The 27,128-nt window shown below is 41.7% G+C and overlaps 1 protein-coding gene across 1 annotated transcript; it reads right to left on the minus strand.

Moving 5' to 3' along the window:
- Window positions 1-539: 539 nt before the first annotated feature.
- cuedc1b (CUE domain containing 1b) lies at window positions 540-26,731 on the minus strand. Its single transcript, XM_080460175.1, has 11 exons — window positions 26,593-26,731; window positions 11,669-12,328; window positions 9,609-9,736; window positions 8,275-8,401; window positions 7,400-7,661; window positions 4,095-4,160; window positions 3,840-3,920; window positions 3,662-3,755; window positions 2,296-2,354; window positions 1,368-1,437; window positions 540-675 (listed from the first exon to the last, which is right to left on the minus strand). Coding segments are annotated over exons 2-11 (1,200 nt in total). The 5' UTR covers window positions 11,981-12,328; window positions 26,593-26,731; the 3' UTR covers window positions 540-674.
- Between the last annotated feature and the right edge of the window lie 397 nt (window positions 26,732-27,128).

Raw genomic sequence — 27,128 nt, forward strand, 5'->3', positions numbered from 1 at the left:
TTTGTGGTTTAAAAAAAAAAAAAAAACAGTCCTTGAAATGGAACCCGGCGGTTCTTATGGACGATGGACGGGCGTGGACACGCGGGCAGCCACAGATCAATGGCCACAATATTCAGACATGTAGGAAATACAGTTCTGCCCCGACATTCAACAACAGCAAAATATTACAATCTGATTAAGAAAAACATGGTAAAAAAGCTCTACATGTTTTAGTGTATAAAGGGGCATATGCACACTTTGGATTTGAAATGCCCAGCCTGAGGGAGTCCGTTCAGAAACACACAGTCTGCTACTGTACACAACTGGAGGGTAACAAGGGCTCATGTGGAGGGGGAAAAAAAAAAGTCTTCTCTACGCTTGTGTTCCTCTCTGTGGATTTAAGGAAGCTGATCTACTGGAAGGACTAATGTGTTTTCCTTTATATTTAAAATGATATATCAACAAAGTGTTATAATACAGAGGTGATGCATTTACAGACGGTCAGCCCAGTGCTGGGAACAGTCCTGGTTCTCTCCACAGGTCGGAGAGAGTAGTGGTAAGGAGGGGGGGGGGGGGGGGGGGGGGGGGGGGGTCTCACTGCTCAGGAGTCAGGTGGGACGAGTCAAAGGGGGGGACAGGAAGATCTGGGAAGCCCCCCCAGCCATGTGTCAGTGATATGATGCAGCACAGTGGGATCTGAAATGAAGAGAAGAGTGTTGAATGATGGTTTTCACCCAGAAATGAATGAATGAAAAGACTGCTGGTGATTTATTTAGAAGCTTTCTGTCCAAAAGAAAGATGCCAGGCCACAAGTGACAAGTCACAAATGATCGATTAATGCAGGCCAGAAAAACAACTTGAGTTCAAAAAAGGACTTATTGCCAGCATCAAACAGACGAGACAAAAAAAACCCTGCAGGTTTGAGAGTAGTGAACCAGAGGCGCCGACTTTTTTACTTTCTTTTGAGATTTTAGCACTTTTAACATTCTTACATAACCTATTGTCTCACAACTTCCTGTAAACGCCCCAACAACATTTGCGTCTGGAGCTGGCCAAGCTACCCCACCTCATGTCCACATATTTGTCTTCCCCTGAGGGAGGACACATCACAAGGAGAACTAATCACATCAGCTCCTCCCACACTTGCCCCCCCCCCCACTGAGGCCGTTTTCCAGCTGCCTGGTGCATCTGGCGCCTACGCATTATCAGCGCGTGCAAAGTCTCAGTGGTACATCACGTGTGGTTGAGACATTAAAAAGTCTGAATATGACACAATAAACCCTTCTGAACCAGAGGGAGATATGGATGATTGGTTCTTTGTGTGTTTAGATGTCTGAGGATGACTGGATTGCTTGCAGGTCAGCGTGCAGGTCGAAGGAGCATCTTACCACGATATAGGCTCACTGCGTTGTTCCGTCTCTTCCTGAGTGTTTGCCCGTCTTGGCTGGCCGTTATCTTCTGGATACAAAAACACAAACATTATCAAAACCTTCATTTATTTCATACGGCTCTTACAGACCAGGGGCGTCAAACATGAGGCCCGTGGGCCAAAACCGTCTCAGTAAAAGGTAAAGTTTACATTTAAAGGTCATTTTGGCAAAACTTCACCAGTCTGCACGACTAAATATCTTCAATACAGATGGATTCGCTAATCTGGTTTAATCCCAGAATCCATGTATGTGATTTCAATTGGTGATCTTTAATTGCCCTGTGATGGGCTGGTGACCTGTCTGGGTGCCTGTTGTTAGGGATTGGCTCCGGCACCCTGCAGCACTACAATGTATGAAGAGGTACAGGAGATGGCTCAACTCTTTCGCATCGCGTCCCTGTAACTTGACACCAGCTTCAATCATCTTTCGGACGCCGCGGTGTCTGCGGCAGATTATTTCGTTAATGCAACAAGTTGACATCAGCTGAGTAAACAGTCTGAGTCAAGCAGTGCAGCAACCCGAGGCCTGTGCTTTCCGCTGACGGAAGCTACTGAAATGCCCGATATGGTTTTCTAAGTCTGAAAGGAAATGTGCAATTTCAGGAGACAGGCAGCAGTCTATTACAGGACAAGCAGAAATCCCACAATTTAAAGTCAAAATTTAGCCTTAAATGCATGTTTTTGGACTGTGGCAGGAAATTGGAGAATCTAAAGCAAACTCGCACCGTAGAACATGCAAACTCGTCCCAAGCTTCCATGACCTTCTCGCTATGAGGCGAGCGTGCTCACCGCTGATTATTGTTTTTCCACGATGAGAAGCGAGACCTTCTGCGATCTCACTGGACTCCGCTGCTCTGTTACTTTAATGACACGACATGCTTTCTTACCACAGGGGTTTCCTTCTACGTCATCCAGGAGATTGGCTGTGGAGTTGGCTGTGCCCAGGCTGGAAAGCAGTTTACTTAAGGAAATCAAATCCTGTTCCTTAATTCCCTCAAAGCTCCAAAAATGTGTTTATTCAAGAAAACCCGCCAATAATTACTCTTCTCAAAAACCTCGATTTTAGCATGTGTGAAACGAACTGCTGACTGTGTATCTCACACATATGAGCCACAGAAAACAAACTGGACTCAAATGTGTTCAGAGCAAACGCATACACAGAGGAAAGTGGTTTCATGTTGGCAGCAGGGAGGAAAACAGGACAGATACACACTTCAGTTAATGTTTAAGCCCATTTCCGTCACAATGGCAGCAATAATAGTGTCCAACACAAGTGTGAGCCGTAAACTTCAAAGTTGTTGTTTAAGCTTGTCCAGCTTTATGAGACCTTTTAACACGTTTTTACTGTCAGCTCTCAAACATTCACTGTATCCTCTACCGAGTCATTGAATGTCAGAGTGCACACGTCAGCGCGGATAGAAAAGAAAACAATAAGGGCATTTCCGCACCTGCTGTTTTGAGGCGCGACCTAGTTCCGTGCACAATGTACATGTGGTATAGAAACAATACTCCAGTACTACATATTATAATGTACTAAAAGTACTCAGATGGGTGTATTTTAACTCTTTCAAAGCTATGTAAACATGATGTTCACCGTGTCGTCATGGAAACAGGATGATCTGCTGGTTGTCGCGTTGTAGGAATATTAGGTGTGAACATGAAATGTAGCAACAGTGTATTAAAGAACATTTTGATCTGTATTAACAGTTGTTAACACACCCAAAGCTTAAATTTTTAAATAAATCAGAATAGCATTTGTTTTGAAAAAGTTTTCTGCATCATCTTAATTAAAAGGTGGGTTGGTTAAAAGTTAACAAAATCAATCAAAACAAAAAATAGCTTAAAATACTCATCAAAGCCACTTTTCTATTTTTTTTTTATCCAATTCTTATTCTATAATTTATATTTGAATGTATATATAATACAATACAATACAATGTATATATTCTTTCAAAATTATTTCTTCTTGTCAAAATTAAATGAGGAAATATACATAAATCATATCTGTAATTTACCAACCAACATGTAAACCCATTTAAAAATGAATAAGTGTGTTTCAAATAATTGTTGAAGTTCTGTGGCAGATTTCTAATAAACCAGATTAAATGAGCTTACCTCGATGTGTGTATTCTACAATATACTCATGACACAACGGACTCCGAAGGAAATTCAACAGCCGATGAGCAGCAACACTGGATAATTCCGAAAGCTACTTTAATTCCTACTGCGTCACAATAAAATGAGAAAGGATACGAGTGGTGCTTGAGGAGCGTCCTTCTTTTAGACTTCCTCCTCTTTGTCTTTTCTGAGAACGTCCTGGCGATTTCAAACAGCTTCTTCCTCGTTGCTGCAGGTGAGAACATACATGAGCTGGTTAGCGTGACGAGATGACAACCAGCATCGGTGAAAACTACCAACGGAGCAGACTTACACTTCCCCATGTGTTTGAGCTTGTCTCTGAAGAGGGCGTCGTCGGAGGCGGCCTCCATGGCGGCCGCCGAGTACTGCTCCCCTGCACACAGACACACACTGTACACTCACACCAGCTAAGACATCCAGTCACCACTAACATTCAACACAGGAATCACAGTGGAAGCACAGACACAGACACACACGCACACACGCACACACACACACGGAGACACACACACAGCTCGGCAGAGGAAGCTGGATGACTGATATCTACCTGTGGAACTCTCCATGCTAGATGAATGATTGGACTTTGATTTCTTTGATTCATACTTCAAGCGATCTAAAAACAGAGAGCAGATGTTATGAGCAGGATGTGATGAGCTCTGGAGTAATGGTGCAATGACCCAGCTGCCAAACCACACCACTTCACCTGGGCCACCTTCTGCTGAGGAGAGGAATACAGTTTAAAGCTTTGGTGCACAGCCCGGGCCAAAAGAGTCACTTTTTCCTCAAAAATACAGTACAGAATGTTTTCAAAGTGAGAAACCAGGAGTGTGGTTCAGTACCTCTGAATAGAAACAGTAAAGAATGAAAGCAGGTGCTTGGACTCTAAGTTTGGGGATGTAAGACTATGACAAATGGAGACATCTGGAATTCATTTTGTCCAAGTAAAGAACGGCAGACTCTAATAGAAAGGATGAACAGGAGAGCCGATAAAAGTGTGAGGAGAAGCAGAGCTAAAATGTGAAACGCAAAGCAACTTCAAACGCCTGAAATCATGACAAGCTGTTTTTCTCCATTCAGTTCAATTACAGACCTGGTGCATCTCTGCACTGAGATCGACTCTGGACTGTAGCTCCAATTAGCGCACAGTGCAGGATGTGTTATCAGGATATGAAGCCATCGGGAAAATGTATTTGTAATGTCCACTTCTGCCTCCGACGGGAAATTACCCCGGGCCAGGCGAGTGCAAACAGGCAGTACCTGATGAGAGGACAAATCCTGTTCCATTTCTGCAAAGTTAATTAACTTTTCACATTTTAGCAGTTAGCAGCTTTAGTATTCAGTATTAGCAGTGTGAATAGTCAGTGAAGTTTCATTATTCAGACAAAAGTAATTCCAAAAGAGACAAGCATAAGGCCCTGCTTACTCGACAAGGTTTCAAGTGAAAATGCATCGTTTTTGTGTTTTCATTTCAGAAATGGGGAGAAATGCTGAAAACGATGTAGTTTTCATGTTGGCACGGTTGGTTGACTTTGTCATGAAACCACACACCCATGAGCGGAGAACAATACTCATTTACATTACCAATGGAGAGGACACCCGGACATTCGTATGGACAGACGACCAAGTTGGATTGTTATAACAGACGACTCAACAATAAAACTACTGAGTCATGACACTCTGGAGGTAAACATGGTTGTGATTGTCGCAGTAGCAGCGTTTCAGAAAAGTCGCATTTTCACCTGTTTCCACAAAGACAGAGTCTGAGCATTTTCAAAAAGTTCCACCTTGCAGCCGTTTTCAAAAAGCTGTGTTTTCAGTGGCTCCGAGAATCGTTGTCGTGTAAACAGATACCCAGAATGCAACAAAGGTTTTCCAGTTTCACTTGTAAATGGGGTCTAAGACTGTAGAATCCAGAAAAAAAGTAGAAATATAAAAGGCTTTAAAGCCTTCCCTGTGGAGTTCCATTCAGTGGCGTTTCATGAAAATAGTGCATTTGTACCAAAACATTACTAATATGCAGGAGAAGCATCCTGACTGGCAGCTACTTATGCAAGTTTTCAGTGACTCCTCCATAACACAAGACAACATTTTTATCTTAGTGCTCGTATTATAGTTTGGACTCATGGATTGCCTTCAGATTATCGAAAAACAAGCAAACAAAAAACTACCATGAAGATATTGAAGCGGAATAAACTTGTGTGAAAAGCTTGGAGACAAAAGCTTTTCAAATTGCAACAGGAAGTTGGTCAGAAATTATCACTTTGAATTAAGAACCACGCATATTTAGCACCACTGATCTAAACAGTTTAAGGACTGACTGCGATGTGAGGAAGAACCAAACGGAACATGTAGAACCAGCTGCACAGCGAGAGGTGAATATCTCCACAGGGAGCTTTATGATGGCAACCTTCAAAAGGACCTGAAGGCTCTCCAATATACCCGTGAAGCATCTAACTTACTCAGATGTGACCCCCTGGATCCCACCGGGGGATCTGGGACATCTATAATGTCCACTGCAGAGCTTCAAATCTCACCAGGAGGGTTTATGGAGCAGAGCTGAGTGAGGCGGAGAATAATAGGATTTTACATGATCGTTCCTCTACAATTCTACAATACAAACATTTTTTTTAATGAATTTTACAACATTGCATCATTAGTTTGAGGTACGGTTGAGCAATATGCTGCAAATGTATTACTACTATCATGATAAACCTCTGCAATATATGTAATGTTTTCATTTACTGAGCATTCATAAAGCATTCATCTAATCACAATCTTTCAAATGATTTGTTTGATCAACTCATTAAAGGATGTATTTGATCAACACCCACAATTATTTAACATCTGGTGGCTGCAGGGCAGAAGTCAGAAGAACAAAAATCAAGGAAAAATTAGGAATAACTCGGGGCAAGAGAAAGAGCACTGCAATTAATGAGAACAAAACTGAGATTATGAAGACAGTAACTTCATCTACACAAGTATTTGTATTGTAAAGTATTGCAATACTTGAGAAAGATAATCATATATTACATGTTTATCGAATATTGTGAAGCCCACATGAATACAACAGCAAGAACAAGTGCAGCTAAAAGCGTCAGACCGTTTGTCTAAAGTCCCGTTTACACAACGTGAAGACAGAAAACTTCTGCTGCGCTCTGGGGGTCCACTCAAAACGGCTCCCAAGGTGGAAGTTTTTGAAAACACTCCAGCTCCATACTCGCCATTGTTAATATTTATAGTAGATTGTTCTCTGCACACATGTGTGTAGTTTCATTACAAAAACAACCAACAGCACCAACTCCTGGCCTGGCATGCTCACTACATTGTTTTTAGTATTTTTTTTTTTGCATTTCTGATATATTTCCATGGAAACCGACATCGTTTTCAAAACGTTGCCATGTAAATGCAAAACTTCCCAGAAACAAAAATGCAAAAGCAATGCGTTTTTATCTTAAATCGCTGTCGTGTAAATGCGCCCTAAACTTGGAATTAAGCATTTTCATTTAAGCACTGACATACTTCAGCATGAATACTTTCAGGGGATAAAAACACAAAGGCAGAAAAGAATTGAGAGAAAAAGGTGCTTCTTTCACTGTGATCACAGGCAAACTGTAAAACCAACTTATTATTAATATATTTCACATGATCTATAACCGTTAGTCTTCACGGTTCCTTTAAAAATAGCAGTATATTTTTAGAAGAATGGAATGTAGCAGCGTATGAAGCATTGTAGCACAACGTAACCCGACCCGGCGGATTCCAGGGGTAAGTGTTTTTACACGGCCACTTTTAGAGTAACTAATATCCTGTGTGCATTGGGATACAGCTGGATGAGCACGGTTGGGTTCATACCTCTTTCTAAGGCGATGAGGAACTCGCGGTTGCGCTGCAGCTCTCTCATGAACTCCTCGTTCTGCAGGAAAAGAGCGATGCGCTCGTCCTCCAGATACTGCTTCAGCTTCTTGTCCTGCTCGGTGGCTGCTGCGGTCAAACCTGGACCTCCAGCGGTGCCCGCGGCTCCTGAGGCAGAACCAGATTGAGCTGTCCATTGGCTTATTGAAGAAACTGATGAGGAGGAGGAGGATGAAGGCTGAGATAGACTGCTCTGAGAACTCTGCAGGGACAAAGACAAGAGGTTACTTGGCGTCATGTGGTTACACAACAAATATTCTTCTGTAAACTCCTGCAGCTCAGTGAAATATCTTAACATGACCCTGATATACCAAAAATACAGTACCGTTAAAGACCAGTAAGATCCATCTGCACTCAAACTGTGGTATAATGTACAACCGGGCTGTCAAACATAAGGCCCATGGACCAAAACCAACCCACAAGAGGCTCCATCTGGCTGCCAAACCAACACACATTGTAAAAGAAAACATTGATTTAGAAAAAAACTAAACTTGAGAGTAGCAGATACAACAAAACACTGAGACCTTAGCTGAGAAGTCGGTGATGCTGCCACGAAAGATGGCAAACCAGCATTAGCCTCAAAGCCTTGCTGCCAGGGTGCGTTTGTAAAAACATGCAAGATACAACAGTTGTAGGAGAGGATTTTATTTTAGTTATGTTTCTGTATATTCACTGTATAGTCTACCAGAGAGGCCAACCAGTGGTCCGTGGACCAACAACGGTCCCTGAAAAAATGTCTTCAGACGGCCTGGAGGTGTTTCAACCAGGGTTATGTATAGAGTAGTGATGGTATTATAATGACCAAATATTTTCACCTTGATGCTGTCCAGCTGTTGTGGCAGGATCCGTAGAAAGTCATCGGGCAGATTCCCGAGCAGAGGTGGGTTCCAGTTTCTGTAGCTTTGGACTTGCTGGTGACCTGGAGGTGGCTGGGCTTCAAATCTGGAGGAGCCGACACAAGATGGAGAGACGCATGATGTTAGCGAAGCTTACGAGTTATCCACTACTTCTGAAATGCCTCCCATTACTGCTCACTTATAAAATAATGTCTGAGGCCCAGAGACAGAAAATGTCTGCCCATATTGACAGGGACAAAAATTGACTCCGTTTTTTTATGCATGGTTTTTGATATTGTCACAACAGATTTGAAATGTAAGTGAGCTGCACCGACTCATTGGTGTGTCGACGCATAAACGAGCACAGTTTGTCAGTGCAGCTTTGTTAGGGTTACATCGACTTCTTCCTCAGTACGAATGAGTAAAAGCTCAGCCAAGCATAAACAATGAGTGAAACCTGTCAAGACGACAGAAAGTGTTGCTAGAAGAAGAAGGAAACGCACTCCTGCCAGACTGCAAATGTCCACTTTAAAAAAAGTGAATGTGTTTGGCACAGTGATCAACGTTGCACAGTTGCTTTACCAAACGCCTTAACTTCTTGTACCAATTAGAAGTCTTCAAATTAAGTAACCTAAGTTGTTTTGAGCATTTTGGTGCTTATTATTGTAATCTTGGGAATGATTCATGCTTTGTGGTTCTTTAAGTGCTTCAATCAGTCTCCAGTGACGTACTGCTGATCGGTTCCAGGCTTCACTTAAAAAAAATGACGACTGTCATTACCGGTGAGTGCAGGAGGTGCTAAGGCCACATTTACACGACAATGCTTTCAAATGAAAATCTAAAACATTTACTGCTCTCTGCGTGCAAACATTGGTGGTTACATTACATAAAAACAGCACTCCCCCGTGGCCGTACAGGAAAACTACATCACTTACAGCCTTTCTGTCGGATCCTTGTAAACTGACAGTTTTCAAAACGTCGCCATACAAACAAAACAAAACTTTTCTGAAAGGAATAGCAAAAATGATGCATTTTCACTTGAAACGATGTTGTGTAAACCGGGCTTGGAGAGGGTGCCATAAGACGAACAGTTCAGTGTGTTTCAGAGGATGTGACACTGGAGCTCACAGAAAGCACAGACATCGAGCAAAGTTAATCTCATCCTTTATCCTTCATCGTTTATCCTTAGAACGAAAGTTTGATTCACCGTTTTGATTCTTGCCGCATGCAAAAGTTTCCACTATTATGTTAAAAAATCGGGATGTATTACCACAAACCACAAACAGCCTTGTCTGGTCAAAGTTTTTACTCACCGTGGTGGAGGCGTTGGTGGGGCTTCTGGGTATTTTCTGTCATAAATGTGCATGTCATATGTTGGCGGAGAGTAAACTGGTGGTGGCTCTTCATCAGAGCTGTCCGGTTCCAGAGTTCGCTCCAGAATCTAGAGAGAGAGAGAGAGAAAAAAACCCGATGATTTTATTAATGTTTCCAACCACACATTTGTCATTAGATTTAGATAGCAGACAGCTCTCAAATGTTTAAAAATGCACTCTTGTTAGATATCGTCTTTGTTTTATTTACTGTGGCTCAAAGGCTGTAAGTTGCAGCTGTGTCGAGCTCCACTCAGAGGTGACATCCCCCCAGCTCCTTTATTTAGATGTGTGGAGGACAAACATATCGCCAACCTTTCGGGTTTCCATTTGATCACTTCTGAAATTGAGACATATTCACAGTCTTCCCTTCTGGCGTATTTGTCACCCTAACACTGAATGAAATGCATGCTTCAGGAGTTTTTGGGGTTTATGAGTGGTGATATAAAAAGGATTATAGGAAAAACATTACAGTTTAAAGTGGAGCTTGCGATCAAAGTTGAGCTTAAAGTCAAAATCAATGAGCGATTGGGTCAGCAGCACCTCTAACTGAGCGTGAAGCTCCAGGTCAATGTCCTGTGACTGATTGGAGCCAGCAGAGTGACGAGTTACACTTCATGGATGACGCACGAGACACAGGAGCACAGGGAATAAAGCTGGTTGCACACATCCGTCTCTTGTTTACATGTATACTGGGATCAATGGAAAAGAGAATTTATTAAATTTATTAAACTTGCTGCTCAGGCAGGGATCAAAGTGATGAAAAAATCGAACATTTTCAGACCTGTTTGGAGGGTTTAAAGCCTGTTCATGTTTAGAATACTTGATTATATTTCGAGTCAAATATCATCTTGCAACACAAAACATTCCACCATGACAGTCCAAACTAATTCTAATTCATGGAAATTTATCCAGAGATAAAAATTATTTGTGTTTGTTCAGAACCTTCGTTCTGAACCAACCAGCCTGAAGATTGTTCGATGTATGAAATTAAAACATGAACTTATACACAGATCTCTTTCGGAGGAGAATATTGACCTCTTGTCATGAATCTTACAACCGAGTTTTTCCACCTTCTGTTTTGATCAATGGTCCTTGAGATTTTTCAATACACTGATTGGTTGACCTCAGCCTAATTCAATTTGTGGACTTAATTAGGAAAGGGATATACTAATCTATATAGGATCTCGCGGATGAAACACAATTAGGAAAGGTTACCGAATCATCCATAGACAGGTGAGATTATGCAAAGGCTTGGATCTGAACAAGGATACAAGAAAACTTTCAAGTTTAGAGCTACTACTGTTCTCCTCAAGCCTCCTGAGATGCATATCAGAGCAATGAAGGGTCTCAAGAGTGAGTTTCCCCGGTTCCTTTGTGAAGATGAGTGCACATTATGGATGTGTGGCAGCTGAGAGGACAGAAGCCTTCCCGACTTTACAAGTGAGGGCAGATATCCAAGTTAACATTGGGTACGCCATGAACAAGTCACCAGGCTGTCACAGGGCCAACACAGACAAACAACAAAAACCACACACTCACGCCTACAACCAGTTATCATAACAAGCATGTCTTTGGATTGCGGGAGCAAATAAGAGCAACGGTATAGCAATTGTGAAAAGTTGTAAAATAACAACCTGAAGCATGCCACAAAGAAGAGTGGCTAGTCCAGATCTGACCTCAATACGACATTTCTGAAGGGATCGGACAAAGACTGTGTAGCTAACATAGGGGACTTTACGAGATTCTGCTAAGAGAAACCAAAAAATAAAAAATAAAAAGATGCAGCAAGAATCATTTGTTAATAAACCTGAGTGTTGTTGACCTTAGATAAGGATCTGAATACATATCTAAAGCAATGTCATCACTTAAAACAATAAGGATAAGTATGTGAACAGATAGTTAAGAGTTAGCGGATAATTATCCAAATTGAGGATGAAGCATTGGTGAGGCTGTCAATAATAACTGAACTGGTGTTGTGCCCTTCGACCTTTTCCACTGACCTCTGGTGGGATGCTGTCATCCGAGTCGGAGCTGTCATCGGTGCCCTGTCCGTCAATGCTCATCTGGAGTAGCTGGTCGATAGTGGCGTCCACGGCGCCATTGTTGGAGCGCAGCACGCACTCAATCACCTCGTAGTCCATAGAGGGGAACATGGTCTTGAAGTCCTCCATGGCCTGGTTGAACTCCAGGCGTCTGACCTGCCGGTTGGGCCTGCTGTTGTTGAGCTGTCCCTGTCCGGCGCCGCCTCCGCCTCCACTCCCGCTGCTTCTGGAGCCTCCATTGCTGCTGCTCCGCCTGAACAGGCTAGTCATCCTCGGGGCCTGGCTTCCTCAGGCGCTGCCAACCTACTGAGAGGATGGCTCCTCTTTCCTGTCAAGCACTTCGGCTCCTTCAGTCTCGCTTGTGTTTAATGCGTCTGCTCAGTTTCTCATGCTCGCACAAATATGGCAGTCTTCTGATGGGAGATTAGAAAAACTACAGTTTCCCCCCCAGTGCTACTCGTTATTGTGCTGCATCTGGCATGGCTAACAGTATCAGACAGTGTGTGGGATGTAGAATAAACAGGTGGTGACAAATTAAATGTCCATGGTCCTGTCATCAAGTGGAGATGAGAGTTGAAGTCCGCCAGGGAACATGCATAGCTACACCACAGTCATCACCTAAAGAGAGAGCACAGAGGCAGAGAGTTAGAAATGGAATAAGAATAGAATGAAGTTCAACAGTTAAATCACAGCACTGCTCCTCAACTGGGAGTGAAAACTGCAGATGGCACAACTAACAAGATTGTAGAATCAATGCTTCATCTGGAACTCATTTTCACCAGTCCCAGTTGTAACTATACAACTGTAATTGTAACCACTCCCTAAAATCAAGGTAACCAAAAAAGGCTTAGCAGTTAGTTTTAGATATCACATGATTATCCCATACCAGCTCAAGTGAAACAATTGACATTTGACCGATGTTGTGAAACTGATCGTTGACCATTTTTCCAGTTGCAAATCATGATCTCGCGAGATCAAGCGTACAAATGGGGTCTTATGCACGCAATGCCTCGGAAATCTTCAAGAGTTTCCGTGACCGGCAAAGATGTCAACAAACCGGGGGATGTTCCGCGAAATTTGAATACTGGAAATAAGTGTTTGTATGAGTCTAATGATGAATTTCCTTCAGAAAGGTATTGATAAAGTATTTGAGATGTACATCAAAAACTAAAACTGGGTCCTAAATTTTACATTTTTCCTGTGTGGATTCTGGTGGAGTAACTTTCAGCAAGGCCCTTGACCCCCAGCAGCGATCCGGGCTGCTAGTCAAACTCAAGGTTAACCCTTAATAGGATGGATTAAATACAGAGCAAATAATGGCCCCAGGGAGATTAAGAACGTGGGTTTTCTTTTTGGGCAGCTGTAACACGAGAACAAAATGTTTTAGATGCGTTTGGAGAAAAATGCGGCGACCGAGGGGTGAGCTGTGTTTGAATAGTTGAGTGGGTGGGTGGGCGATGTGGAGGCTCTCTGGATGGACTCGATGCAGAGCTGAGTGAGCAGCGTAAACTGTGAATGTATGTCATGATCCACATTTCAGGATAAAAATAAATGATGCAGTCCTTTGAGCAAAGCGCGGCTCCCGAATCCTGTGACGACAGTTTATTGATCGCAGTGACATGAATGAGCTGCGGTTTATTACCAAAAGCGAAGACGCGTCAGACCATTTCAACCATGTAATGAGGATGAAGCAGGTGCCTCTTAAGAATCTTAATAAATTATCAGCGTTAAGGGGAGGTATAAAAAGTAGCTCTTGCAAATGCGTTATCTCCTCACTGTGATGGATACAATGCGGCAGAGTTTATAATCCAGCAGCTGCTGTTCCAGAACCTTCTGTGAATTTGTTGCTCTGCTCTGGCCCTCCTGCTTTTAGCCCACGATTAGCCATCATTGCTTACTTCAGTTTCTCATATACTCTAAATTCTGTTCGTGTTTTCTCTAGTATATTTATTTTTTAACATAAATTTTACTGTGTAGTTTTTTTTTTCTCTCTGTTTGGCATTTCTGCGGTACTGTACCAGCCTGCTGTGGTCATACAGTGACACCTAGAGGGTTCACAGGGTATCTGTTACTGCTATCATTATGACTGTTGATTATTTGAGAGTTCAGTCTAAGGGTGTGTGATTTGGCGATATTAGATCGTAAAGGATTAGAACGTGTTGACGACCTGACAAAGCAGAGAGATCATAGAATCATAACATATAGAACATTTTATATACAGTATATTGCAGTTCAATGCTGTTTATCTCTTAGTATGTTAATGTTATTTGCACATGTTGCCAAAATTGCCCAAAGTATATACATTTTACAATATTTTCTGCAGGGATATTTTCATATACTGTACACGTCGCATGACCAGGCAAACAACTTTAAAAAAAAAAGGGCAACTAAAAGTCCAGAAAATACAGTATATTTATTATGAAAACGATGTTAATTAACTCTTGTCTGGTGTAAAGGAGCTCACCAAAAGACTAAAAATTAGACAAAAGACAAATTAACATACAGACATAACAGAGCTACGAGGTGCTGCACCCTTGCACGCTGCCATCTTTCCATTTGCAAATAGGTAAGTGTTTGAACTTGTACATTTAGTTAAGTGGACTCTGAACTCAAATTAACTTACTCATCAATCACTATAGAATCCAATGTTTTACTTTATAATGTGATACTGATGTGGTTTTTCCGCTCTCTAAGGTATTTCCTTTCACCTTATTTCCACATTTTCATTGCAACCTCAGGCAGAATCAATTAAAAAATGGCGCAGACAAAATAAATACTATTTATGTGTTAGAGCTAGTTGCATAAGACATTCATCTCTGCTGGGAGGACCTTCACTGCATGACAGTTCCAAAAAGTGAATTGTAATGTCATGTTTTTCAGTGATGACATTCATTAGAATGAGAAGGTAGAGAAGCAGGTGCTCACAGAGCAAAGTCGTGGAATTACAAAAATGTAGACATACCAAAAAAATTTTGCTCTGTTTTCTCCATGTGGAAACCCTTACTCTCCCTCTTCCTAACCCCCCCTTCCTTCCTGCTTTACTGGGGGTTCATTGTAGCTGGCGGCTGCCCAGTGCCACATGGCAGTGCCAGGCCCCGTCCGCGGCCTATAAACAGCTCCTCTCTCAGGCTCCCATTTACTAAAGAGTCCGGCTCTTTGATGTAAACAAGATGTCTGCCGGAGCACCCTGGTCTCCTTGCCACACTGAAGCACTGTGTGCTCATGAAAAGACAAGAAACCCTGAATGAGGTCGTATAGAGAAAGACTTGAAATGCAGCTCACTCCTAAAGAGGCGGGGCAGGGATGGAGGGGAGGGCTCGACTCTGGGACAGATTCAACGCTGATCGGCCAAACGTTTGAAGTCAAACGGCTAATGCTCGCCAGATGTTGCAGCATTGTGTTCCAGCTAAAGTGCAAATGTTAAGCGCTCCGTCTTTGTCAGCTCCACAAGGTTAAAACCCAAACTGAGTGAAAAAGCCTTCAAGGCTGTCTCAGGTATGATCGGCGGTTGCGGTTTAAAAACACAGCCTGCCAATGTGTTTCTACAATTGAATGCAGCGGTTCTTGGCAAGGATCTAGCAAAACAATCTGTACCACAGTGCATGAGTTACAACAGAATTGATCAAGAACATTGTGAGAATGGCAGTGTATAGTGTTGCTATTTAATTCTGGGAAACTAATAAAAATAGGTATCATCACCGTGAGGCATCTTGTTTTGTACCTTCCATCATACATCAAACAGTATCATGTTTTAAGTAACTCAAAGCAGCAAAACAAGTTGCCCTCAATGAAACATAAATTACTCTCACTCTTTGGATGCCAGGTGGCGGTGTCAGGCATTTCTTCCACAGAAAAAGTAAAAGAGGAAGCTGTGCCGCCAGTATTAGCACATCCTGCTGACGATCAAGTAACCGTTTTTGATTAATCGAATTGCCCATACGCAATTGGATGAAAACCAGCTCTACCACTAGGTATGCTTGTGCCTAGTCAGCATCAAAAATATTTCTCAATTTGTTTATTTAATTCATGTACAAAGTGCCGCTTAACTGGCATGTGCCTGCACGACACTCGTTGGAGCTACAGAGCCGTCAAACAACAGTACTAGGGTAGACTACAACAACATCAATCCAAGCATTTTTATATTAATCTGCACCAAACAATGGCTGCTGCTGCTCGCTGTAACGAGCTCGCCACACTCAGGCCTGTTTAACATTGTTTAATGCTCTTACCCCAACAAGCCTTGGAAAATAACACAACTTGTCTCGACAATGACACCGAAAAAATCTGCTTTCACTCAAGTTTGTTGACTGTCAAGACTTCAGGTAGTTAGTGTGGTCTAAATACACCATGCTAAATGCTAAACGCTAACTACCCTAGTATGGCACAGAGTGTCTCATGCTACAGCATTTGAAATCCAACAGCTGTTGAAGGTTGTGATAAAAAAGGCTTTAAAATCGCTCTTAAAACACACAATATATTCAAGAGTCAACATCTAGAATACCCAACTATAAATTCTGCATAATTTTTTGTAAATTTTCATTGTGATTTTCTTTGTTTCTTACTCTGTAGTGGATATTTATTTAGGTGAACCTTTGTTGTAGTAGAGAGAGGCTAAAACAGACCACTGCATGCGTGTTCATGGTCATGGAGCAACATGCCAGGAAGCAGCAGTACATTACTGTGACTGCTGAGGAACAGGGGAGATGAGAATGCAGCACTAAAGACAAAACACCCACGTTTGGCTTCTGTGGTCACACTTTCAATTATTTGTTACTCTGTTAACTATCAGAGTCTCTCAGCTTTGTTGTCCCACACAATGAGAGCAGGTACTAGTGTGTATATAAAAGCGAGGCCTGGCTCTGCTCTCAAAAGATATCTTCCCATCATCATATTAATCTACACCTAAGAACCATGCTATATTTAGCCAACAATCCAGGACTCTCTGTCCTCAGAGGGACGGCGCGTGGGAGCTAGTTGCTTAGTGGCTAAACCAACAAAATATATATATATATATATATAAATAAAAAAAAACCTCCTGTGTGATCTCTCCTCTGACCGGTGAACACACAAATATCAGCTTTGGACTGTCCTTACATAAGCCAGCTACAAGTGTCACTACAGCCCAGAGCAAATAGTGGATCAAACCCATCTGCCCCGTGATCTGCTAGAAAGCTTCTAGGAATGTTACGGGTGAATCGTTTCTCAGATGACTAAGCAAAGCATCTAATTAGGATTAGATATTTCAACTAAGAAATAAAAAAAAAAAATCTCAAACCACCATGTCTTTAGCCACAACTTCTTGAAACCTTTACCTTACACAAAGTTAAGCGGAAGCAGATTTTGCGAAGTGACGAGCTGCATTATTTTCTCAGACCGGACGAGGTTACAGTGTCTCTGGGTTAACGACATCCAACTGGGCGGAGTGTGGCAACATGCTTACTTCCTTACATTTTCAATTAAAGGACAGTCAATCTTGATTATGTGTGAAACGCGAATTGCTTTAACAAACTAATCTCTCCGGTGTTGACCTTTCGTGATTTAGCCAACTGATCCCGCATTTAATTCCGAGCGTTTGGTAGGAGTTTTAACTGAATATAAGTCCGTTTATAACAAAACGACAGAGTCGTTCGTCTTAATCGAGAAACAGGATTCCTGATCGAGATGAAAAAGAAAATTATAACAATATTCAAAAACATTCTTCTCACTCCAAAATGTCAAAAGCATGACTGAGAAACTTCACACATGATTCATGTCTGTGAACCGTATTGGGGAAAAGGAAGCAAACGTAGTTATTTCAGAAGAGGTTTCACTAAAACACAATAAAACCTCAACTACAAATTCTAGATTTCTACAGGAAGAATTTGATGAAATTGCTTGTCTGCAATAGCGACGCTTTAAAAGGTGGAAGCATCAGAGCTTCGTTCAACACAATCAGTTTGTTAAAACTTTTATCACAAGAAGTGAGCGCTGTTAAGTTTTACCACAGAGCTGTGACGTTTGCCCCCATGTCACTACACACCGGATTGATTCTCATGATCAATAATTCGGGAATAAACCAACAACAGGTTTAAGTCATTATTCATACCATAAAACCACTTTTGCAGGTCAATATACAAAGAAATCATCAGTAATAGATCTGGAAAGAATGACGATCAGCAAACGCTCAGTTCTTTAAAAAAAAAAAGTGATTGGGATGTCTGGAGTTTCAAGTAAAAAGGAAATGATCAAGTATCGGCTATAAAGCAGAAAGTCCTAAACATGAAGCTCCTTCGAAGAACAGAGCTTTGACAAAATAGATTCTTGACACTATACAAACATATCATGTATGACAACTACATGATAAAACCAATGCCCAATAGACTAATCATGAAACGAAACATACATATGATTGAGTTGGATCAATCATTTCAGTGTCTGTATCTGTGCATTTACATTTTACCATCAACAGAATTCTACCGACAATGATTTTGGTCAGTATAAGAGAGCACATGTCTTCATATCGTTACATATCTGACCCTCTAAGTCTCTCCCACATACAGGAAGCAGGATTTAGATGAATGCAGTCAGGGTCATGGGATCCAACAGCTGCACCAGATGTAAATTAAAAAAAGGGATCATATCCTGCTCCAGGACAGCCAGATGTTCCAGGTTCTTATAATAAAGGCTCAAACGAAGGCTTGATAAATTGTACGTGGAAAACATTTGTACTAATACCACTATATGTGGCATTCTAGGAAATTCTTTAAAATGCATTTTCCATGCCCTTTTAGCATCATCCTAATATTGAGGATGTATACCGATCACCTAAATAAGACCAAATAATGTCTATGTTTAGTTGAGCCTCTGTTGGACATGGTTTACGATTATTTTTGTAAATATAATTTTGTAAATAAATCTTTCTGTCCGGCTAAGTATTCAGTAGGTACTAGATCGACAAACAACTACATCAAAATAGCATCACTGCAACCGAACATGATCACACTTTTATTTTGTTGTTCTAACAAATTGCATAATTCAATGTTTGAAAACTGGATGTTCTCAATGACATAGTAACTATACTGTGGACAGTTTCAACTTCAATACAGAAGCTGGCGGTGGAAGGGGGGGCTTTGCAGTCCTTCTTTAGAAAAGGTTCACAACATCTGTAGTGTTTGCCTTCATTCCGCGGCTGCCTTACTTCCATCCATACCTCATGTACAGCCTTTACAGAGTCACCAAGGCCAGACAGCGCTCATGCATATTCAGCTTGCAGTTCATTGTAATTATTGATGCACATGACACTTATTTCAAGAGTATTTTTTGCAGTTTAAGCCGTCTTAAATGTCGTTTCGTCATTCAAGTTCTGTCCTCCATTGAGAAACACTTCTCACCGACTCGTCCACCCACAGTGGAGCTGCCTAGTAGTAATGGTGAAGGCAAATCTTTTTAGCGCCTACTAAAGGCCGATATATACCACTGCATCTCTAGTACACAGAGGGAAGTACGTAGCCCGACAGTCCCTGCTCCACTGGAAGTTCTGCATTGGGGTTGTGTGTGCTATGAAGTAATTCACCACCATAACGCTAGGGGGCGTAGAAGGATCGGTTGTGAAAGGTCACGAAACTAATGTTTATTTTTTTTCGGTTGCCGAACTGCAGACATAATGAGCCGTTTGGCACAAAGATCGACAGTGACGCTTCATTTTAGATTTGCAAGGTTCTGCTTTGAGGTGGTTCGCGAGGACACATAGCTTTTCTGTATCCTTTGCATATGGAGTGTAAATTAGGCTTAACTTTAGGATAGGACAGTATATATAAATGATTTCATTAATGCAGCAAATTTCCATGTTAAATCAGTGAATGCAATCCATGTTTGTTTATTAAATAATAGGCCACAAAGTAAGATCACTCACTCGATACACCAGCTAATGCTCACAATGTGACTATGACCAATGGAGTAATGTTACATGAATCTTAAAACAAAAAGTTTAATAAAATGGATAAGACGCTATGAAAGAGCAGGCTGGTGGTATGCTGGATGCGTGTATGAATATTTTCAGCGATCAAGACATTTGAAGTGAACATTACGAGCCCTCAGGGAGGAGTGACACATGCTAAAAGATCACATCAGTTAACTATGAAGGACAGCGCAGCTTTTCATCATACAAACAGTAGAAACTCAGTTCTGATGTTGCATCAAATTCTGTCATTTAAAATTGAGTTAGATGTCATTTTCAATGCTGTCATGTTTATTGTCCTCCATGTTTATCTGTTAAGTGTATTTTGAAGGGGAAACGTGGCCCGTATAGTAATATTTTAACACATTGTTCCATGTTGCAACTTCTTAATAATACAGTATAATTCATAAAGAGGCTCTGACAAAGATTTTATTCTTTTCAAATGAGGGATTTCTTTTTACATCAAACTGAGTGTGTATTTAAAATGTTCGGATTTCAGACATCAATAAAAGTGTCTAAATTCGAAGTATGCCGAAACAGAAGAAATGATTGTTCTTCAGAATATTTCCACTCATTGAGATGATGTTCTGCTCTACATTTAGCCATTATTCCGTTTTTGGAGGCCATCTCTACCTAAATTAGCTTTTAAAGGCAGGGAGCTGTGTTTTCTTTAGTATAATTTTTTTTAACATGAATACATTATACATACATTTTAAAAACAGAGCTGACATACATTCAGTCCCAATCAAGGCACAGATGGAGCAAAACATTCATAATGAATGAAAGACTTCAAGAATATTTACATATTTGGTATATTTAGCAATTCTCCAAAGATGGGCTTCTTTTTGTGCACAGGCAACTACGATTGCTAAAAAAGTATGACGACGTCAAACCTGGATCTATTCCTTATGTTAAGTATTAAGCTGTTATGAGTATACACTTAAACAGTGCATGCACAGAGGTAAGGCCCTGAATACAGTATATGCACATACAGAATAAAAATGTGCAACACTTTGGCTTCTCGTCATGGTCGGCTTTGTCCCACTACAGTGTGAAACTGATGCATTTCTCCCCTTCTCGTATTAACGTCAACAAATCTGTTGGCCGTGTTGTGCCGAGCGTCTGTCACTACCAGTCAGCATCCTCCCCTGCTGGAGTAGCACATGCTCTCCCACACCATCACTGTCCTGTCGCCCGCTGCTCGTGATACATGAGGCCTTCACAGAGCTCGCCGATCACTTAGGATCATCATGAATCTAACGTCGCCTCAGAGTCGCGTCCTCGCCGCTGCATCTGTGCAGCTTGAGTTTGTGCCTCTGACCTGGACACGGCAAGCTGGCAAGTATTATTGTGTCTATAAAGCCGCCAGCATTTTATATTAGCTGAAACATTTGTTATCGGCATGTATGGACACACTTACACCCCTATAAACAGTAAATTCAAAAACATAGCACTTTTTTTTTCTTCTTTCACTTGGACAAATATGCTGTAATTGGATGTTTAATTTTGAATTATGGGGAAAAAAATACAGTAACATAAAAAGTTAGAACTCGCCATTGCTGCACAAGTGTGCAATTTCCCAAATTGACGTTTAAAAAAAAAAATTGCTTGCAAAACTGCCAAGCAATGTGCTCATTCAAATTGCAATGCTGTAATTTGAGGGAAAAACAACAAACTCCAAGTACAGAACATTAAAATAACTTAAAGCAAGATATGAAAAATGGTGCAAGGAGCCGGGTATTGACCAGCCTCATATTTATTGTTTTGGAGAAAAAGAAAAAGAAAAGAAAAAGCCAAATACTTTAGTTGCCTTTTGATCCCCACACAGAATTATTGTTTGATGCCATCATTAAAGTGCTGCACAGTTCATTTTAGTACCACTGACATTGATCCTGTTCAGCGTTGTACCGTGTTGGAGCCAAATGCGACTAACAAGCAAAGTCAGAGTGAAGAAAACCACACGGCAAGATAAAAAGAGGCAGAAGTGATTGAATGACGGAACAGAAAACTCAATAAAGTGTTCAGCTGATCAGTTAATGTGTTTTTTGTCGGGGAAAACACATGAAAGAGACAATGCTTCGGCATTTTCTTGCAGATGAAGCTCTGCACCAACACCAACACGCTGTCACTGGTCAGATCTTTGTGCACGATCGGGTGGAAACTCTGCATAAGTCTGCTCTACCCTCTGGCTGCAGCTCTTTCTTGTCCTCCGTTGCAAAGCAGCACTTCCTGTCAGACTGATCCCAGCCAGCATCAACCATCAAATGGTTTGAGTTTAGGGGGAAAACTCTTCCAACAGCATGAGAGGAAGTGGTGCCTGAGAGGCCCAACCAGGGGCCATGCTCCCCCGGCACCCCAGAGTTTCAAGGTTTATTCCCTTTTAGATTGTTTATGTGTAAGGAAACAAAATGTGTGATTTTCTTACAAGAACCACCCCAGACACACTGCCGAGAAATGCAATTGGTGTGGTTTTTAACAAACTTGAGAAATGCTCACACTTTTTTTTTTGTAGTAAGCTCGTTTAGTCGTGTTTTTATCTATTTCCCAAAACAATGAATGGATTTCTAATCAATAGTTTGAACTTTTTCCTGTTAGATTTCTAATTCTACCATTGGCAGCTTGTTAGCCAGCTAACACTGGGGCTGCCTTGACTTCCTGTTTTCTCTGGAACAGATTTATCAGGATTAATTACAACACTGCCGCTTCTTTGGTTCTTCCGTTTGATGTTGTAATTTGGATGAAGATTGTGAGGTAAAATGGGGATCAGTCTGATCTGAATGCAAAAAAATATTTATGAAATCCCACTTTACTTCCCTGCAATTTGTGACATATCAAATTATAACCATAATTTAAAATGTATTGTATCACCAAGAGTCTCTCTTACACCCAGTTTACATGACATTTCAAGTGAAAAAGCATCGTTTTTTATGTTTTCATTTCAGAAAAGTTTCACATTTAAACAACAACGTTTTGAAAAACAATGTCCGTTTACACAGAAACAGCAATAATGTAAAATAATGTAATTATCATGCCAGGCCATGAATTGGCACTTTTGGCTGTGATTGTAATGAAGCTACACCCCCCACCACACACACACACACACACACACACACACACACACACACACACACACACACACACACACACACACACACACACACACACACACACACACACACACACACACACACACACACACACACACACACACACACACACACACACACACACACACACACACACACACACACACACACACACACACACACACACACACACACACACACACACACACACACACACACACACACACACACACACACACACACACACACACACACACCAAGACGTTATAAACATTAACGACTATTAAAATGAATGGCGAGTACACAGATATTTGTATGTACAGATGAAGAAGTTGGGCTGCTATTAGGGGCGGCTCAACTATAAAACTACAAAGTCCCAGGAGAATATGGACTGGGAGTCACGACACTTTGGAGGCCGTGATTGTTCATCTACTCACGCATGTGCAGAAGAAGCGTTTTCCCCAAAAATTGTGTTGTCCTCAGTTTCCACTAAGCGGCTCCAAGCACCAAAACACTTTTAACTTGAAAATATTCTCAGGTAAACGGGCCTTTAGTATCTGTGAAAATGCCTATTTTAACCAGAACTGGTGACAGAACCGATGTTAGGAAGAAATTAATCCAAAGGAAAGAACAACAAAACTGTGATTGTCGATTATTCAGGTTAAACCAAAATAATAACACTTTAAATATTTAATATCAACACAAGATTATTTTTGTCAAACCGGAATTGCATATTGCAAAAATCATAACGTTCACCTCTTATTATGCAGCGGTGCTTTGTGAATATGTTGTGCACATAGTAGCACTGATCATAAGACTAGAAATCTAGGAAATACATAAATGCATGTGGTCAAGTAGTCAAAGCTCTCTGGTTTTTCCATTTGAGTCTACATGCGTCCATACATTCTTCAATCCTACATCCTTCCGGCAGCAAGAGAAGACGTCTCGTTCAGTGTGTTAGAATACAGCAGACAGCTCACACGGTGTCAGACAGCCACACAGCTCATGGACGCCTACGCAGACGGAGACGGGCAATGACATTTCCATCACACTGATCCACACGCAGTCCTGCTCACATCAACCGCACTCCACTGAGTCTCATCCTACAACTTCACTCTTTTAGTTCCCCTCCAGTGCTCCGATCACGTCACTTTCAGCTGCACCGAGCAGCAGCAGTCACGCGACACTGCGCGCTGCAAACTGAAGGATATTCAGGTGTCGTCCCTCAAAATCTGAAAGGTTTTGGTTGATTTGAAGGCAAATCTGAGGGTTTTGGTTCTCTCGTCTCAAATCTGGACTGGGTCTACATTATCCTCACAAACAAACCAGAGATCTCTAGAATGGGTTAGATTGTTTATTTTTAATCTTTTTTTTGAATGCAACCAGTTGAAATCAAGTCTCTTCAAGAGTGACATTTCCACATATGATGACAGCTCTTATTAGGGGAAAAAATATATATAAAATACAGGGCAAAGTAGTTCCATATTACCAGGAACATCAAGTCATTTTAAGATGACTGGCTGCATTAAAAAATAAACTGAATTTTAACATGATGTCATCTTTAGCAATGCCTAACGGTGTAAAATACAGTGAAATGTCTTCCATGCATGTTTTTCTTTTTCTAGAACCTCTGACATCTGGCAGTTAGTTTCATTGAAAAATGGCAGGAATTTTCACACGTATTCAACAGGCCACATGTGTGAAAACCCTGTACTTAAACAAGCTTAATTCAATCAACTTGAATAAATAGAAACATTCATTCAAACACTGACACTGCAGCCAATACCGCATGTATTTACTCTCAGATCTCAATAATCAGCCCGACAATACACACAGAGCTCATGTGGCTCGACAGCACACTCTTCAAACATCCGTCCTAATTTCCAAACAAACCGTCTCATCACACATGGAAAACAGCTTTATTTCCTGAAGATGATCAGAGAACCACTTCCACAGAAGATGTCAGTAAACGCTTCACACACTATTGGAGATACTAGGGCCTCCTCTGTGGATGCTCCACTGTCAACTCTTTCTAGTACTTCCACATATAACCAGGCTGATGATAAGGCTGCACGACAAATAGCCAGTTTATAATTATTCCAGTGTCAACATTTGCAATATAATTAATTGAAAGACACTGACAGAAATGCATTTTTTTTATTTCCATGCGTTGTGCAGGTTAACATATTTGGACAATCAAATGCATCTCTTTGACCTCGATTAGTGATTATTTCAGAAACGCTGCCGGTCGGAGCTGCGGATGTGATCAAGAACAACAAAATAGATGAAAGAAAACAAATAAATATGGATGGAGCAGTTACATTCGGGTCATTACAGCAGAATAGGACACAACGATGAACAGCACAAAGGAGATGCAACCTCCAGAAAATCGTATCATCCAGATCCTGCCATCACGGCGACATTGTCACGTTCCAAGTCATTATCCTTGCGAATCGACCCAGTCAACATGTTTTTGTTAACCACACGCACACACACACACACACACACACACACGCACACACACTTTGTGACTCCAGCCACTCACATCTCGCTCGCTGAAGGGCATCTACACTTGGGCCCCTTTCACCAGATGTTCTCAAGTGAAAACTGAGGGTTTTGGGAATCCATTTCCATAGTTCTACAACACATGTACGGGTAGATGGACAATAACAACGATTGCCTCCAGAGAACTGGTAGTTTTATAGTTGAGTCACCGTGATAGCAATCCAACTTGGCCGTCTGTCAATACCAATGTCAGTGAACTTGTCATCGTTTATGTTTATAGCTTTATTGTTCTCTGCACACGTGAGTGTGATTTCATGACAAAAACAACCAACAGTGCCACCTCGTGGCCTGGCATGCTCACTATGTGGTTTAAACTTTAAAGGGTTTAGGCATAAACATCGTTGCTGTGTAAACTGTCAAAACTTTCCTGAAACAAACAAAAAAAAACACAAAAACGATGCATTTTCACTTGAAACCTCTTTTCTGAAGCTGATCATTAATCCACTTCCCCAGGAGAAATCAGTAAACATTTCACACCCTCCTCCGGCAACCAGGTCTTTGTCTGTGGATGTTTTCATGGCATCTGCTTCTAGTTTGAAGCTCAATTCGGAGAACTTCCACATGGAAATTGATGCTTTTTTTTTTTTTTTTTTTTTTAACACAACAATCATACATGAAAGTGAAGAAAGTGGAGAAACTGAAGGAGGTGAGGGAGCTCCACTACATTCTGGAGTGGGATGAGGAGCAGACAGTCTGGAAGCGGTGTAGTGTTTTTGCCTGTCAGTGGCCCACATCTAGAAAATAATCTGTTTGTTTTGGTGGATGTTTCTCAGCTTCGTGCAGCGCCGGTGTGCAAATGTGCTCTGCTAACTAGCTGACGGGACTCTGAGCCGCTCGCAGCTGTCACACGTTGCTTTGGGGGGGGGGGGGGGGGGGGGGGGGGGAAGCACAAAGCACAAAGCACTTTAACGACGAGCTTAAAGCGAGCGGAGCCTCTGTCAGGAGCGGCCTGGAGCCGCTAACCCCGGAGCTTTAGTGGCGGCTAACGGCTGCGTTAGCTCCCGCAGCTAACTAATCACAAGCGGGCTCCGGTGCTCCGCTCCACTCCCCCCTCCGGGCTCCGGACGACCACCGCAAGGCCTCGGTCACACACCGTAAACACACATCCCATCGATTTACACTCGCTCGTGTCAGGAAAATTTAGATTTGTCTGAGAGTAAAACGGCGAGAACAAGTTCTACAAAGCGAGGCTGTAAACTGGGTGAAAAATCATCCAGCTGCTCGAGCTGGAACCGGGGGAGGGGGAAAAGAGGGGAAAACAGAGAGAATCCGCGGAGGATATGAGCGGTACTCACTGACGGGGACAGCCGGAGGTCCCGCTGCACGGGGTCGAGAGGGGAGGCGGAGGAGAGCCGAGCCGCGGGACGGCGGACCGGAGCATTGTGAACGGGAAGCAGGCAGAGGGCTACTGTCTGTTCTCGTTCTCTCTCTCTCTCTCTCTCTCTCTCTCTCTCTCTCTCTCTCTCTCTCTCTCTCTCTCTCTCTCTCTCTCTCTCTCTCTCTCTCTCTCTCTCTCTCTCTCTCTCTCTCTCTCTCTCTGGTACAATAGCATAATAATAATTTTTAAAAAATCAGCAATTTTTACATTTTGTTTTCTTGCAAATACATTCTTAATTTTATTTTTTTATTTTTTTTAAGGATTTTTTAAAAACGTAGCGTGGTGCGCCCCCCAGTGGTTCATCATGGTAATTCCGGATTTAAGTAACATTTTTCCGAGAAGCCAGAAGTCATGTTGTTTTCTCGTGAAACAGGGACAACTTTTGTTTATCCGTTTACACCACAAAGATGCTTAGAGCCAAAGATAACATAATTTTTTGAAAACGGCTCCCAT

Source organism: Lipophrys pholis, assembly GCF_963383615.2.
Source record: "Lipophrys pholis genome assembly, chromosome: 3".
Lineage (NCBI taxonomy): Eukaryota > Metazoa > Chordata > Actinopteri > Blenniiformes > Blenniidae > Lipophrys > Lipophrys pholis.

Coding starts and splice junctions, on each gene's coding strand:
- cuedc1b (XM_080460175.1), bottom strand. CDS start 11,980: ATGACTAGCCTGTTCAGGCGGAGCAGCAGCAATGGAGGCTCCAGAAGC. Junction 4,161..7,399: donor CCTCATCGCCTTAGAAAGAG/GTATGAACCCAA, acceptor CTCTGTTTTTAG/ATCGCTTGAAGTATGAATCA. Junction 3,921..4,094: donor TAGCATGGAGAGTTCCACAG/GTAGATATCAGT, acceptor GTCTGTGTGCAG/GGGAGCAGTACTCGGCGGCC.